Source organism: Primulina huaijiensis, chromosome 16 (assembly GCF_012295235.1).
Source record: "Primulina huaijiensis isolate GDHJ02 chromosome 16, ASM1229523v2, whole genome shotgun sequence".
Taxonomy (NCBI): domain Eukaryota; kingdom Viridiplantae; phylum Streptophyta; class Magnoliopsida; order Lamiales; family Gesneriaceae; genus Primulina; species Primulina huaijiensis.
The window spans coordinates 6,350,555-6,365,777 of record NC_133321.1 but is presented as its reverse complement, the minus strand read 5'-3'; the positions used below and the strand labels follow the sequence as shown (position 1 = coordinate 6,365,777).

Here is a 15,223-nt window from a genome sequence, read left to right as displayed (position 1 = left end):
GACCACTCGAGCTCATTTTCCAAGAAGCGCCTGCTTGACATACGGTCCGAATGAATTATGAATAATCAACCCCCTCTTCGAGAAATTCACTGTACCCGTCATAGTCGAAGTTGGGCATCTGATATATCATATTAATCGTTCGAGAATCAAACGACAACGATTTACCTCTCACCAAGACTTTGGACTCGTCATGACGTATTCGGAGGTTTGCATAGAATTCTCGCACAACCGAGATAACGGCGTCCAAAGAGGGTTGAGCAAATTCAACCCATTGTCTTCGTTCCAATTCTTCCACAATAACATAACGTGGAACCGACAAGTTAAATCCCCGTTTTGGGATGATGGATCTTGTCATAGAGCTCTCATAGATTTGTTGAGCCTCCTCATTCCAAAACCAATGAGAATCAAAACTTGAGGAGGAAGAGGCACCCTATTTTGATTTCTTTGTCGGAGCCATGTAATCAACAATTCAAAGCTCACACCCACACACTAAATTCAAATAATCGAGTAGCAAAGGTCACCGATAATCGCACCTCAACGTACGTCAGAGAAAATATACTCTCACCACACAAACTAATCCAGTTAGCAACGAAACGTACAAACCTAGTCAACAAATGCTTTAGAACAATGAGAAATTCCCAATTCACAATATCAAAAGTTCCCCAAATAGATCGAGCATAAATTCAAACTACTCGGAAGATATGAACAAAATCTGGATAAAACCCTTACTTGCACCAGAAGGCGGTTGGAAATCTGATGTACCCGCCTCGTCATATCGCGCATATGCGCTCTTCTGAGAGGCGCATATGAGCCAAAGTCTCTGCCGTCCGAGCTGGGGCGTGAGCATGTGCGCGAAAATAAGTCACGCATATGCGCGATGCACTCTGTCCAACTTATATATATNGAGAAAATGAAAATTAACAAGGAAAGGATTGAAATGAAATAATGGAAACAAAACAAATGCTAAAGATAATTGTGGGTTGCGTCCCACACAGCGCTTGGTTTATAGTCATCAGCCTGACTTTCTTCCTTCTACTTTTGTTCTCCAAGGGGGAGGTTGTCCATGTGTCGCACTTCACTTCCAAAGTAATGCTTGACCCTCTGACCATTTACCTTGAATGTCTACCGTTGTTGCACTTCAGCTCAGTTGCTCCATGTGGATACGCTGTTTCCACTGTGAATGGTCCAGACCATCATGATTCTAAATTACCAGGAAACAACCTCAGTCGAGAATTGAACAATAACACTTGTTGTCCTGGTTCGATGTCTCGTCGAAGAATCTGTCTGTCATGTCATTTCTTGGTCTTTTCTTTGTATATCTTTGCATTCTCGTATGCATCATTCCTGAATTCCTCCATCTCGTTCAACTGCAATAGTCTTTGCTCGCCAGATGCCCCCATATCAAAATTCAGCTTTTTCACAGCCCAAAAGGCCCTATGTTACAGTTCCAAATGTAGATGGCAAGCTTTTCCGAAGACCAACCTATAAGGCGACATCCCGATAGGTGTCTTGTATGTAGTCCTGTACGCCCATAAGGCATCATCTAGCTTAATCGCCTAGTCCTTCCGGTTTGTCTTCACTGTCTTTTCTAATATCTGTTTGATCTCCCGGTTGGATAATTTTTCTTGCCCATTAGCTTGCGGGTGGTATGCCAGTGTCATCTTGTGCTTCACATCGTACTTAGCCAACAGTGAGTTAAAAACTTTGTTACAGAAATGTGTACCTTCATCACTGATTATGGCTCTAGGATTTCCAAATCTTGTAAAGATGTTCCTGTGGACAAACTTAACAACAACCCGAGCATCAGTACTACTGGTGGCAATTGCTTCCACCCATTTAGAGACATAGTCAACAGCAAGTAATATATATGATTGACCAAAAGATGATGGGAATGGACCCATGAAGTCAATACCCCAGACATTGAAAAGTTCCACCTCCAAAATATTTGTTAGTGGTAACTCGTGGCGTCTAGAAATATTGCCAACTCTTTGGCATTTATCACATGACTTTACTAAAGTATAACTGTCCTTAAAAATATTAGGCCCATAGAAACCTGACTGTAATACCTTAGCCGCTGTTCTAGATGATACAAAGTGTCTACCGTAGGGTGAGGAATGACACTGCTCTAGAATCGTACCTGCTTCTTCCTCTGCTATACACTGCCTTATTATCGGATTAGCGCATCTCTTGAACACAAAGGGGTCGTCCCACAGATAAAACTTAGCATCATGAAGAAATTTCTTCTTTTGGTGACGAGTTAAATCTAGTGGTAATTCACCTGCGGCAAGAAAATTAGCTATATATGCAAACCAAGGATGTGTAACATTTATCTTGAAGAGTTGTTCGTCTAGGAACGACTCATTGGTAGCTCCGCCTTCAGTTCTTTCTTCTAGCTCTAGACGTGACAAGTGATCTGCCACCTGGTTCTCGTAGCCTTTCTTATCTTTGACTTCAAAGTCAAATTCTTGAAGTAGGAGTATCCATCATATCAACCTAGGCTTTGCGCCATTTTTGGCAAACAAGTAACGAATAGCTGCATGGTTAGTGAAAACATTGACCTTGGTGCCAATGAGGTATGTTCTGAACTTGTCGAATGCAAACACCACTGCTAGCATCTCTTTCTCAGTGGTTGTGTAATTCTGTTAGGTTGCATTAAGTGTGCGAATTGTATAGTAGATAGCCTTGAAAATCTTGTCTCGCCTTTGTCCCAATACTGCTCCCACAGCATAGTCGCTAGCATCGCACATGAGCTCAAAGGGCTCCTTCCAGTCATGCACTATCATGATGGGTGCAGAAATCAACGCTATCTTGATCCTGTTAAATGCCTGCAAACAATCATCGTCAAAAATAAATGTAGAATCTTTATCTAACAAATTACATAAAGGTTTAGTAATTTTAGAGAAATCTTTAATATAGCGACGATAAAACCCGGCATGTCCAAAGAAACTTCTGATCGCTTTCACATTCTTCGGCAGTGGGAGATTTTCAATTTCCGCGAATTTGGCTCTATCCACTTCCATTCCTTTGGCTGAAATCTTGTGCCCAAGCACAATACCTTCTTGAACCATGAGGTGACATTTCTCCCAATTCAAAACTAGATTCTTTGCCTGACATCTCTGCAAAACAAGTGTCAGATTCTGTAAACAATGATCAAATGATGAGCCAAAGACAGATAAATCATCCATGAAAACTTTCATGACGTCCTCCACCATGTCAAAAAATATGGCCATCATATACCTCTGAAATGTAGCAGGTGCATTGAAAAAACCAAATGGCATTCTCCTGAAAGCAAATGTACCATAGGGGCAAGTGACGGTAGTCTTCTCTTGATCCTCCGGTGTTATGACAATTTGATTGTAACCTGAATAACCATCTAGAAAGCAATAATAATGATAACCACCTACTCTATCAAGCATCTGGTCAAAAAAGGGGAGGGGGAAGTGATCTTTCCTAGTGGAATCATTCAATTTCCTGTAATCTATACAAACTCGCCAACCAGTCACTGGACGAGTTGAAATAAATTCATTCTTCTCATCCCTCACCACAGTAATACCCCCTTCTTAGGCACTACTTGCACTGGTGAAACCCAATAACTGTCAGATATAGCATAAATAAGACAATCATTTAACAATTTTAATACCTCAGCTCTCACCACTTCTTTCATGGCTGGATTAAGCCTCCTCTGATGATCAACATAGGGGGAATAAGATTCTTGCATCAAGATTTTGTGCATACAAACAATAGGGCTAATCCTCTTTATATCAGAAATTGTCCATCCCAAAGCAGATTTAAACTCTCGCAATACTCTCAACAACCTATCTTTCTCATCAATAGTAAGAGCAGAAGATATAATAACCGGATAGGACGAACTCTCATCTAAGAATGCATAACACAAGTGACTCGGCAATTCCTTCAATTCAGGGGATGATTTTGGTACCTTTTTACATGCATCTTCAAGTAACTCTTCGTGTTGGGCACCAACCTTTTCTTTAGGCAGCATATTGAGAGCAAGCAACTCCTCTCGCACATCCCAGTCCTCTTCATCCACTGTAGACGCTGATTCCAATAAGCATGTCTCCAAGGAGTCTTTCGTCATCCTACCTGCACTAACATGAAATACACATGAATCAATGATATCAATACTATTATAAGTACTTACCTCATTTGGTCCTTTGATGGTGTTTTAGATGTTGAACACAACTTCCTCTCCACCTACTCTCAGTGTGAGCTCGCCCTTGTGCACACCAATCAATGCTTTTCCTGTGGCCAAGAACGGCCTTCCAAAGATAAGTGGAGTCTCCTGGTCTTCCTCCATATCTAAAATGACAAAATCAGCAGGAAATATGAATTTGTCTACCTTTATCAGCATATCCTCTACTATCCCTCGTGGATATATAAGTGATTTGTCCATCAACTGCAAAGTAATAGTGCTAGGCTTCAGCTCGCCAAGCTCCGAAGTCCTGTAAATAGAAAAAGACATTAAATTAATACTGACACCTAAATCACATAAAGCCCTATTTACCCTAGAACCACCAATAACAAGAGGAATAGTAAAACTCCCTGGATCTTTGAGTTTTTGTGGTAGCTTCTTTTGGAATTTGGCATTTCACTCTTCGGTTAGCTTCACGGTCTCAAATTCTTGATTCTTGGACATCATATCCTTGATGAACTTAGCATAATTGGGCATTTGCTCTAATGCATCGGCAAATGGGATGTTAAAGTGTATTTTCTTGAAAATATCCAGGAACTTCGCAAACTGATCATCTAACCCTTTCTTCTTGAACCTCTGTGGATATGGAAGATTCACCTTCGATAAAGGCTTCTGTTCAAGCACTTTCTTGGGTTCCTCTACTTTTTGTTTTTCAACACTTGCACCCTTTTCATTATCTTTCTTAGCAAGAATCTCTACATTCTCTACAGTAGGCTCTGGGATTCCAATTTCCTTGCCACTCCTCAGTGTGACAGCATTGCATTGCTCCCTAGGATTCACCTCCGTATTTCTTGGGAACTGTCCTCTATTCTGATCTTTTAAACCATTGGCTAGTTGCCCAATCTGTGTTTCCAAGGATTTCATCGTGGCACACATATTCCCCATGTGTGTCTCCATGCTATCAAGACGAGACTCAGTTCTAGCCATTCTTTTCCCAGACTCAGCCACAAAAGTCCCAACTAGATCTTCAAAAGACGGCTTTTCTTCAATCTTCTGTGTATTGAACACCTGTGAAGGATTCAACACGTTCTTGTGGTTTGCATAAGAGAAATTCTTGTGATTCCTCAAACTTGGATGATAAGTATTAGGGGGAAGATTACCTCGATATCCTTCGTAGCCACGATTGTTGTTGATGTACTGAGTTTCTTCCACAACGGGCTCTTCTTGGGCAGTCACCAGTGCTACATCAGATGTAGATTGGCCTGCTTTGTTCATTGCTGCAATCTGTGTGGTCAACGCCGAAACCTGTGCAGTAAGTGATGTGATCGGGTCTACGGCATACATTCCCGCAGGTTTCCTTGATCCAGATCTCTCACTAGGCCACTAGTAATTGTTAATGGTCATCTGTTCAAGAAATTCATAAGCCCCATCAGGTGTTTTGGAAAAAATAGTACCTCCGGCCTCTGCATCCACATTCCCTCTAGTTGGCCCATCCAAACCATTGTAAAATAACTCAATCTGCACCCACTATGCATATCCATGATTCGGACACTTCCTGAGTAATTCTTTGTATCTCTCCCAAGCCTCATATAACACCTCGAATTCCTTCTACCTGAAGTTGGTGATATCTATTTTCAGCTGAGCAGACTTGGCAGGAGGAAAATACTTTGATAGAAAATTCGTAACCAAATCAGCCCATGTGGTAATACTCCCCAGAGGTACAGATTGGAGCCAACTCCTTGCTTGATCCCTGAGAAAAAACGGAAATAGACACAATTGAATAATTTCATTAGAAACACTGTTAATTTTTACAGTGTCCGTGATCTCTAGAAAAGTTCTTAAATGAAGATGGGGATCTGCAGTGGCTGCTCCTCCAAATTGGTTTTGTTGAACCATGTTGATGAGTGCGGGCTTTATCTCGAAGTTATTAGCAGCAATGGTTCCTCGAGCTATTCCAGAGAAGTGGGCATTAATGACTGGGTGGAAATGTTCTCGGATTGTCACCTCTCTCGGGAGTTCATTCTGATTATCTCTGTTTTCAGCCATTGCTTTAATTTCTTCACTTCTTACTTTCCTTAATCTCCTGGCAGTTCTTTCGATTTCCGAATCAAAAATCAGCAAGTCGGGATTTTGATTTTTTCACATGCATTGCAAAACAAAAAAGATTATAATTTAACAAAATAAATAAAATAAAATAAAGTCTAAATTAAAGTTAAGACTACTTAGTAACAATATTAATATGCAATTAAATATTGTACTCCTCGGCAACGGCGCCAAAAACTTGTTACGTATTTTCACTACCGCACGTGTACGGTGTCAAGTCTTAGTACTGGTATGAGTATAGATATCGATCCACAAGGAGTAATTATTTAAAACTATATATTAAGTACCATAATTGACTCAGTTCAACTTTATTTAGAAAAAATCAATGAGATAGTTTATAATCAATTCAAAAAAATAACGAATCTGGTAATTATTAGTACGCATGTGAAATTCAATGAGTAAATCAATTTAGAGATATGATTTCGTTTAGTCTCCCCTATTCTAAATTAAAATTGACTAACATATCATTAAATTGCATCATGTTTATTAACCAAGAACACGTAATTTTTTTCCTATTCCCTTTTTCAAGTGATAAATAGAACTGTATTATCTAATACTGATTTTAATATATCTATTCAAAATCACGTAAGACATAATATATGCACACAAGGTTATTTTTTTGGATTCAACAGAGTTATACGTCTTTTTCACGTTATAAACATCTGACGATGTGATCTCCCCTGTCCTAATTTCAATATCCTCTCTCGAGTGTTAGATCTTAATTATTTAATCAATCGAATAATTGCCAGTAATCCAAAAGCATTAACAACTAGAAATCACAAATAAACACGATGAATTAGTTCAATGAATATTGAAAACTCCAATAACATAGGTTCGACCAAGACTACGTCAATATCTAGAAAATAAGATTAGTTCATACTCGAATCTAAATCGACACAAAACCTGGGTGTAATCATTACAAACGTAAAAGTAAAGAACCGAATTAAAAACGTGTTGACGAGAGATGAAAGTGCGTCTCTGTGTCCGGATTAAGCGTCTTCTATCTCCGTTCTTTGCGTTCCGTCATTTTGGCTCTGATTTTTTTCACTCCCCTCTCACTGATGTCGGCTCCCCTCTCACTTGATTATTTTCCTCCTTTATATAAAGCCAACGATGAAACCTGATGAATCTGAACTTCGCGTCGCGCGCATATGCGCGCCCAATACTCGCGCATATGCGCGGGTCCTTCTGTGTTTTGCAGTTTTTCTCTCGCTCATGTGCGCGCACTAGCTCCGATCTTTCTGTTTTGTGCATTTGGAATTACTTCTTGCGCGCATATGCGCGCCCCGTCTGGCGTAAGTGCGCGAGGCTCTCTGTCTCGTTGTCTTCAGTGTATCTCGCATGCATATGCGTGCCTCTGACTCGCGCATATGCACGGGTCTTTCTGCCTGCCACGCTAAGCATTTTCCTCAGTGCGCCATTTTCCCTCCTTTTCTTACCTAGTTTCCTAAAAGCACTCCAAAAATAACAAAAACTGCATAATTCTGCCCTAGAAAACTAACAATCTATAAGAATTACAAGGATAATTTAAGTGCACGCACTTATCAGAATATTTCTTGGATATTCTTCAGTTAGTAAATCTTATAGAGTCTTTAATAAAAGCTCTTTAAATGTTGATGAATCTATACATGTTGTATTTGATGAATCTTTGCTAATTGATAAGCCAACTGATCCAGTTGAGCTACTTGATCGATTTACAGATATAAGTTAGGAGGATGATACTGAAGAAGAGAATCATATCAATCGAAACATCCTTCAAACACCTGAACCAAAAGTTTTGGATCAATCAGTTGAATAGGAAGATGTTCCTGATAATTAGTTGGAGGAACAAATTAATGATATTCAGTTACCAACTGATACAACTCCAACAGAAACTGAAGAACACATTCAGTTGTGAAACGTCTGACTTTCTTTTGCTTAAAAGGTACTAGAAAATTTTTTTTAACATGATGGCCAAACCCATGAAAGATTTTCATAAAATATTTTGCACATTTTAAAAATAAACATCAACCAACTAGTATTTAAAAATTCAAAGGAAATAGTCAAATGTTTTACCAAGCCTAAAAAGTAATAAACGTGAAATGTACCATCCTCTCAAAAACCACTCTAAAGAATAAATAAATGGTCTTAAAAAGCTTTTAACGTAGAATCTTAATCAAAATCATAAGCGCGGAAAAAGTAGAAACGCTGGTCCTCGGGTTCTGTACACCTTCAGTTCAGCCAAATCAAGTGTCAAGACCTCCCTCAATCTCATCTGCATCCATCACACCTAGTGAGTTTAAAGACTCAACACACCATAATCTTGATAGCAAGTATTCGTGTAAAAATCACATGCAACAGTGAAAATACTTTTACGTAAAAATAACATTTTTATGACATGCAAACATGAACCTTAACCTTTTCCTTTTTCTCAACATAACATGACATAAAACCTCTTTCATGATCATAAACATTATCCTTTCCTTTATTGAATTCAGATCGTTAATTGTGACTTTCTCCAATCCTCAAAATTCGATGGATCCATCTACATGTAACCATAGTACTGGGCGACGGGGACATGAGCGACACAAGAACGTCAACTGAGCCTTGGCTTATCCTCAAATCCTCATTAGTCACAATCATTCACTTTCATCAATGTTTTCATATTTTCATCACTTTATAAAATTATGCATAATATTTTTCTTTTGAAACCAAGCATGCAACATGTATTTTAAATGTCAACCTTACATTAAAAAAATCCATGGACATTTAAAAATCATAATTCAACATGTAAAATTTCATAAACCTTTAAAAATAATCTTAATAGCATAAAACAGCATTTAGAGCACTACCATGACTTTTACTAAATTTTCAGTGTAAAAAGACCGTTTTACCCCTGGACGTAAAGTTCCTCGACTTTTTTGACTTTTTCTTGAATTCATCGACTCTAACATGTCCCAAATAATTATTTAAGCTTAAATTAAAATTATGAGAATTTTAATTTAAGCTTAAAGGCTAGGCTTTTCTATTAATCTTTAATTAATCGTTTTGACGATGTTTTAATCCCGAAAAATCTCAAACTTTAGAATAAAATTCCTAGATGTAAAACTTAGATTGTTTATATTATTTTAGCCCTTGTGAACCATGACTCCACCCCCGTGAGCAATGATTCGAATTATTTTCTAATTAGAAAGCCCTAAGCTCTTCGAACAAGTCCCCTTCGGGCCACCTTGGTGTTTCATCGAGCCAAGCTCAAGCCGACCTGAGCCAACCTCAAGACAAGCCTTCCCTAGACCCTGCTTGACCCTAAGAACTAATGGAACTTGACCCTAGCCTCAACCGCAAGCCACAGCCCCTGCTGCAAGCCACGGCCGAGACCCCTCCAAGACAAGGACTCCTCGCTCAAGTGCCTAGGACCTAGCCAACGCCCCAGCCCATGAACCAACATGTCGTGCACCTTCTTAGGACCCTAGTGAGACACCCTAGCCCAGCCCGTGACCCACATGCCGAGCCCCCATGCCCCTGGACGCCTGCACCCTCTCGCGCGCAAGCTGCGCGTTTCTCGGGTGGGAGTCCTAGCATGGCTAGGACTCCTTCCTCGGCCCTTAACGCAAGTCCTATCATGGATAGGACTCTCTTCTTGACTCCCCTATGACCTTGGCTAGTCCTGGTCCTAGCCGAACCAAGCCTAACCCCCAAACATGAAAACCGAACACCATGATCCCATGACAGCCGAGATCGATTCCAGCTTGCTTCTTTTGTGATTGCCCTGAGTTTAGTGTGTGTGTAGGACTCTAATTCATGTAAAAACTTTGCTTGGTCATAACTCAACATCATGGCAGCCCCTTCACACGTATAGAACAAGTTTTTGGATCAAAAATCATGAATTTAATATATATATATGCAATATTCCGAAAATATTCAAGAGAACTTCATGTTTTTCATGCAGACGATATTTAAAACGATAATACGATATGATAGATGAAAAAAGAGATGTATGTCGTGCCTTTGCGTTTTATACGCACGAATAAACGTTGACGACGAAGAACGGGATGAGACCTTGGCTTGACTCTACCTTGAACCTTCGAATTCCCCCACAATAAATTGTGTGTGTATCGTGTATAGGGGGATGGGGAGAGTTTTGAGTTGGTTGAAGTGTGTGGCCGTGAGTATTGTATAGTTTGAGGAGGGTTTTTATGTATTATATACTAATTAATCCCTTAGTTAACTTAAGCCTATTAAGCCCTCATATTAGGCCCATTAGTGCTTGCTTAAAGTTTAATTAAAATCTTAAAATAGTTTTGTTTAAATAAATTTGTTAATTTTATTAGCCGGGTTGCCAAAAATCTCGCATTTTTATTATAAAACCCACACCGATAAAATTTACATCCCGGCGTACAAAATCACCTCAAAACTCTTTATTTTCAAAAATATAAAAAACCATCAACTATATTTTAAATAATTAAATTTTTAATAAAAACATTTTAGGTTTTTCAGCCATTGGTCTCCGTTCTTCGATCGCAACTTGAATATCCCTTCAAAATACAATTTTATGCATGATGTTAATAAAAATCCTATTTAGCATATAACCATGCATTTCACATAATCGATTAGGTAATTAAATCAATTAATTACTTATTTCTCATATTTTTTAGATTTGTATGCAGTTGGGTTACGATATCTTAATTTTTGGACCTTACAAGTTGCGAACTGAAGCAGTTGCTGATATGGATGCTACAAATGCCGGTTACAGATGGAAGAAATCACATCATCCAGAATTGTTGATTGGTAATCCATCTGATCCAGTAAGAACTCGAAACCAAATGCTTAACTTACTTATTCATTCTGCATTTGTTTCACAACTGGAATCAAAGAAAACTGATGAAGCTCTTGCTGATCCTAACTGGATAAATGCAATGCAAGAGGAGCTAAATCAGTTTACCCATAATAATGTCTGGAACTTAGTTCCAAGACCAGTTTGTAAAACTATTATAGGTACAAAATGGGTATTCAGAAACAAACTGAACGAAGATGGTTAAGTTGCACGCAACAAAGCAAGACTTGTAGCTCAGGGATACAGGCAAGAGAAAGGAATTGACTACGATGAAACGTATGCACCAGTTGCAAGACTGGAGGCAATTAGAATGTTCCTTGCCTATGCATCATTCAAGAATTTTAAAGTATATCTGATAGATGTGAAGAGTGCCTTCCTGAATGGTCAGTTATAGGAAGAAGTTTATGTTGAACAACTCCCATGTTTTATCAATCACTCTTTTCCTGATCATGTCTATCATTTGAACAAAGATTTATATGGTATTAAATAAGCTCCAAGAGCTTGTTATGAGACACTTTCAAAATTTCTAACTGATCATGATTTTACTGTTGGATCAGTTGATAAGACTTTGTTCAAATTTTCTAAGAATGATCACATTTTACTTGTGTAAATTTATGTTGATGATATCATATTTGGGTCAACTAACCCCAAATTATGTGAGAAGTTTGCTAAGTTAATGCAGGATAAATTTGAGATGAGTATGATGGGTGAACTGACATTTTTTCCTCGGTCTGCAAGTGAAGAAACTAGAAACCGGTATTTATATAAGTCAGACCAAGTATACGAAGGAATTGCTCAAGAAATTTGGCTTGGAAACATGTTCAGCTGCAAATACTCCTATGAGTTCATCAGTTAAACTAGACAATGATCAAGGGGGAATATCAGTTGAGATGACATTCTACAGAGGTTTAATAGGTTCATTATTGTACCTAACTGCTAGTCGTCTTGATATTGTATTTGTTGTGTGTATGTGTGCTAGATTTCAAGCAAATCCTAAACAATCGCATTTTTAGCTGCCAAACTTATTTTAAAATATCTTAAAGGCACACAAAATGTGGGATTATGATATGCTAAAGACTTTTCTTTCAATTTAGTTGGATATTCAGATGTAGATTATGCATGATGTAAGCTAGATCGTAAAAAGACCAGCGGATCTTGTCAATTTCTAGGAGACAAACTGATCTCATGGTTCAGCAAGAAGCAAACATCCATAGCTACTTCCACAACTGAAGCAGAATACCTTGCTGCTGGAAGCTGCTGTGCCCAACTGCTCTGGATTCAGCAACAACTGAAAGATTATGGAGTCGATGAAAAAGAATCTCCCATATATTGTGACAATACGAGCACAATTGCGATCACATATAATCCAGTTCTTCATTCAAGGACCAAGCACATTGATGTTAGGCATCACTTCATCAGAGATCAAGCTCTAAACAAAGCAATCAGACAGGAGTATGTTCCAACTGAACAACAAGCTGCTGACATCTTCACCAAACCACTACCAGAGACTCAGTTTTCTCACTTTCGAAATATACATTGGTTTAATTGATTTAACTTGATTATATCATTTTTGTTGTAATTTTATTGATTATCAGTTATAACTGATCAGTTAGTCTTTTATCAAGTGGTAACTACTCAGTTAGTCAGTTGTCAGTTAATAACATTTCAATTAGTTATTATCAGTTTGTTTGCAGAAAAGTTAAAAAACGACGATAAACTAAATAAACTATTATTTATTAAAGGTGGTGCGTACATTGGTAATTTTTTTTTCACCGCAGACCTCCACGAGGATTACCAAGTGGTTAATACCCCAGCGGAAGTCTTTAGGAAGCCATCTAAAATAGCAATCTTTTTTCAGAGTCCTCCTCTCCTTTATAAGCATCAGAAGGTAGACACCTTCATCAGTGAAGATGTACACCTCATTAGCGACGCGAAGGCACCATCAATACTTCCTCATCGTTGCTACCCGTTTGGGGGTAGCAACTGATCCTCTCTGCTGGAAGGATTGGAAGTCCTGAAGCTTTATCCAGAACAACAGAATCTTCTCATAAACTTTGTTCTCCATTGCTGGCTTCCGTGCTTCTATAGCTGACAGCATAAATACATCAGCCATGTCTGGACTTCTTGAACCACTTGCTCCTGCCATTATTGTTTAAAATAATATCTACTTGCTGATAATTTGTGATTAACTATGATATTTCTATTTATAGCCAAGGCTCAAGGCACCTGAAGAGACGCAATCGTTACACTGGGCGATTCATCTTCTTAGCATAAGATTTCTTTTCTTTAATTACACGACATTTTAACCGTCATTTCAATTTCCAAAATATAAAATATGCATTTATTAAGGGGTAATATCTGATTCAATCAGTTAACTGAGAAGAAAATAGTCAGATGGTCTTCAGTTGATGTGACTCAGCTAACAACTGACCACTCAGTTGTTGCCCCAACTAATCTTATTTAGTACGTTAACTGATTAATCAGTAATGGTTCCATATTAACTGATGTGACTGATTGTTTACGCATTAATTACTGTCTTTCAATAAATAGTGTTTTGAATCGTGGCCTCACGTAGACCATTTAAATTTCACGCACATGTACACACGTTTTATCCAAATTTTTCCTGGACTGAAACGTGTCCAAAATTTGAACAGTCACGTACATATGTACTCTACCTGCTTCCATTCAGTTTTCCTTTGCGCTTATTTCGAATTTACAGAGCAAATTCGAACTCCAAGCATTCCCTCTCGCAGAAAATCATTTTCTATAATGGAAAATCAAGTCCCAGCCCATGTTTTAAATGCTATGGCAATCAACTTTGCTTGAATCATGACTGTTCCAGACGAAGCTGTGAAGAGCATCTTTCTCAAACAGGAAGCAGCTGGTCTCAAACAGTTTTTGAGATTATCTTCCCAGGAGATCTACCCCAAAAAGATTCACGATCTTTATGCAAATGTCTATGTCACTACTACCGGCACCATCGCTACTACTGTCAATTGTCAGCTGCTGATCATTGATGAAGAATCCTTCTGCAACCTATTTCAGCTGTCTACTGACGGGCTAGCCAACATTTCTGATATCAAAATTGCTGATGTTGAAGAAATACAATCTGCACTGTCTCTGATGGACGGAAAATCAAAGTTTCCGATCCGAAGGAGGGATTTAAGCCAGAAGTTCAGTTACTGGCGGATATTGTAGCAAAGGGGCTATTAGCGAAGGCTGGATCCTTTGCTGCACTCACGTTGGAAAAATTTCAGGTTATGACTGCTATCATGGCCGATAGGAGACTGAACTGGAGGAATATCATTTTCAACATTCTGAGAAACATGTTTCAGTCGTGAAAACAATCTAAAGGATATGCAGTGCAGCTCAGCTATTTGCTGAAAGTAAAAAGGTTGGTGGGTGATGATGCTAAGCAATCATCCAAGCTCAATGTTTTCAATGCTAAGAATGTCCAGCCGCCCAAGCCCAAATTGGATGTGTCTCCTGAGCAACTTCTGAAGCTGAAGAAGGACATAGGGACGCAGTAGGCTCCAAAATCAGTCCAGAAAACAAAGAAGACAATCAGGAAGAAGATAACCAAGAGAAAACTTATTGTCACTGAGTCTGATTCTAAGAAGACTCCTTCACCAAAAATCACCAAGAAACCAGGACTCTAAATCCAAAGCCTGTTGCTGCAGTTGGAACCATTTCAACTCAAAGGCTAATTCAGTCAAGAGCCCAACAGCCTATCTAGGCTACTCCTCGAAGAATTGTACCAGCTGAACCATCAACTGAGGTTCAGTTATGTAGAGGCCTCTAAATACGTACTTGAAAATTTGCGGAAAATTTAAAATTTTTCTTTTTAATTAATTAAAATGCCTCATTCATAAATAAATAACTGATAAAAGTTTAACCATTCAAAATAGCAGCGGAAGTAAATGTTGATTTGCAAGATAATAATTTAAAACAATTCAACAACGAAGAAATCTGTTTGAGTCAAAATAGTAAATGCTAAAAACATGAGGTCCTCGGGTTCCACTACTGCCGACCCAAGCTAGCTCACTGGTCCCCGCCCTCGGTCCCTGCATCATCGGTACCTACAACAATCAAGTTTAGTGAGTCTAAAGACTCAGCATGCATATATCGTAAATAACGAGTAAATAAATAATAAAATT

General features: G+C 38.6%; 1 protein-coding gene across 1 annotated transcript; it reads right to left on the bottom strand.

Moving 5' to 3' along the window:
• Positions 1-4,183: 4,183 nt before the first annotated feature.
• LOC140960980 (uncharacterized) lies at positions 4,184-6,196 on the bottom strand. Its single transcript, XM_073419307.1, has 4 exons — positions 5,763-6,196; positions 5,605-5,668; positions 4,611-5,533; positions 4,184-4,460 (listed from the first exon to the last, which is right to left on the bottom strand). The coding sequence occupies exons 1-4, from the start codon at positions 6,194-6,196 to the stop codon at positions 4,184-4,186; spliced, it is 1,698 nt and encodes a 565-aa protein (XP_073275408.1).
• Between the last annotated feature and the right edge of the window lie 9,027 nt (positions 6,197-15,223).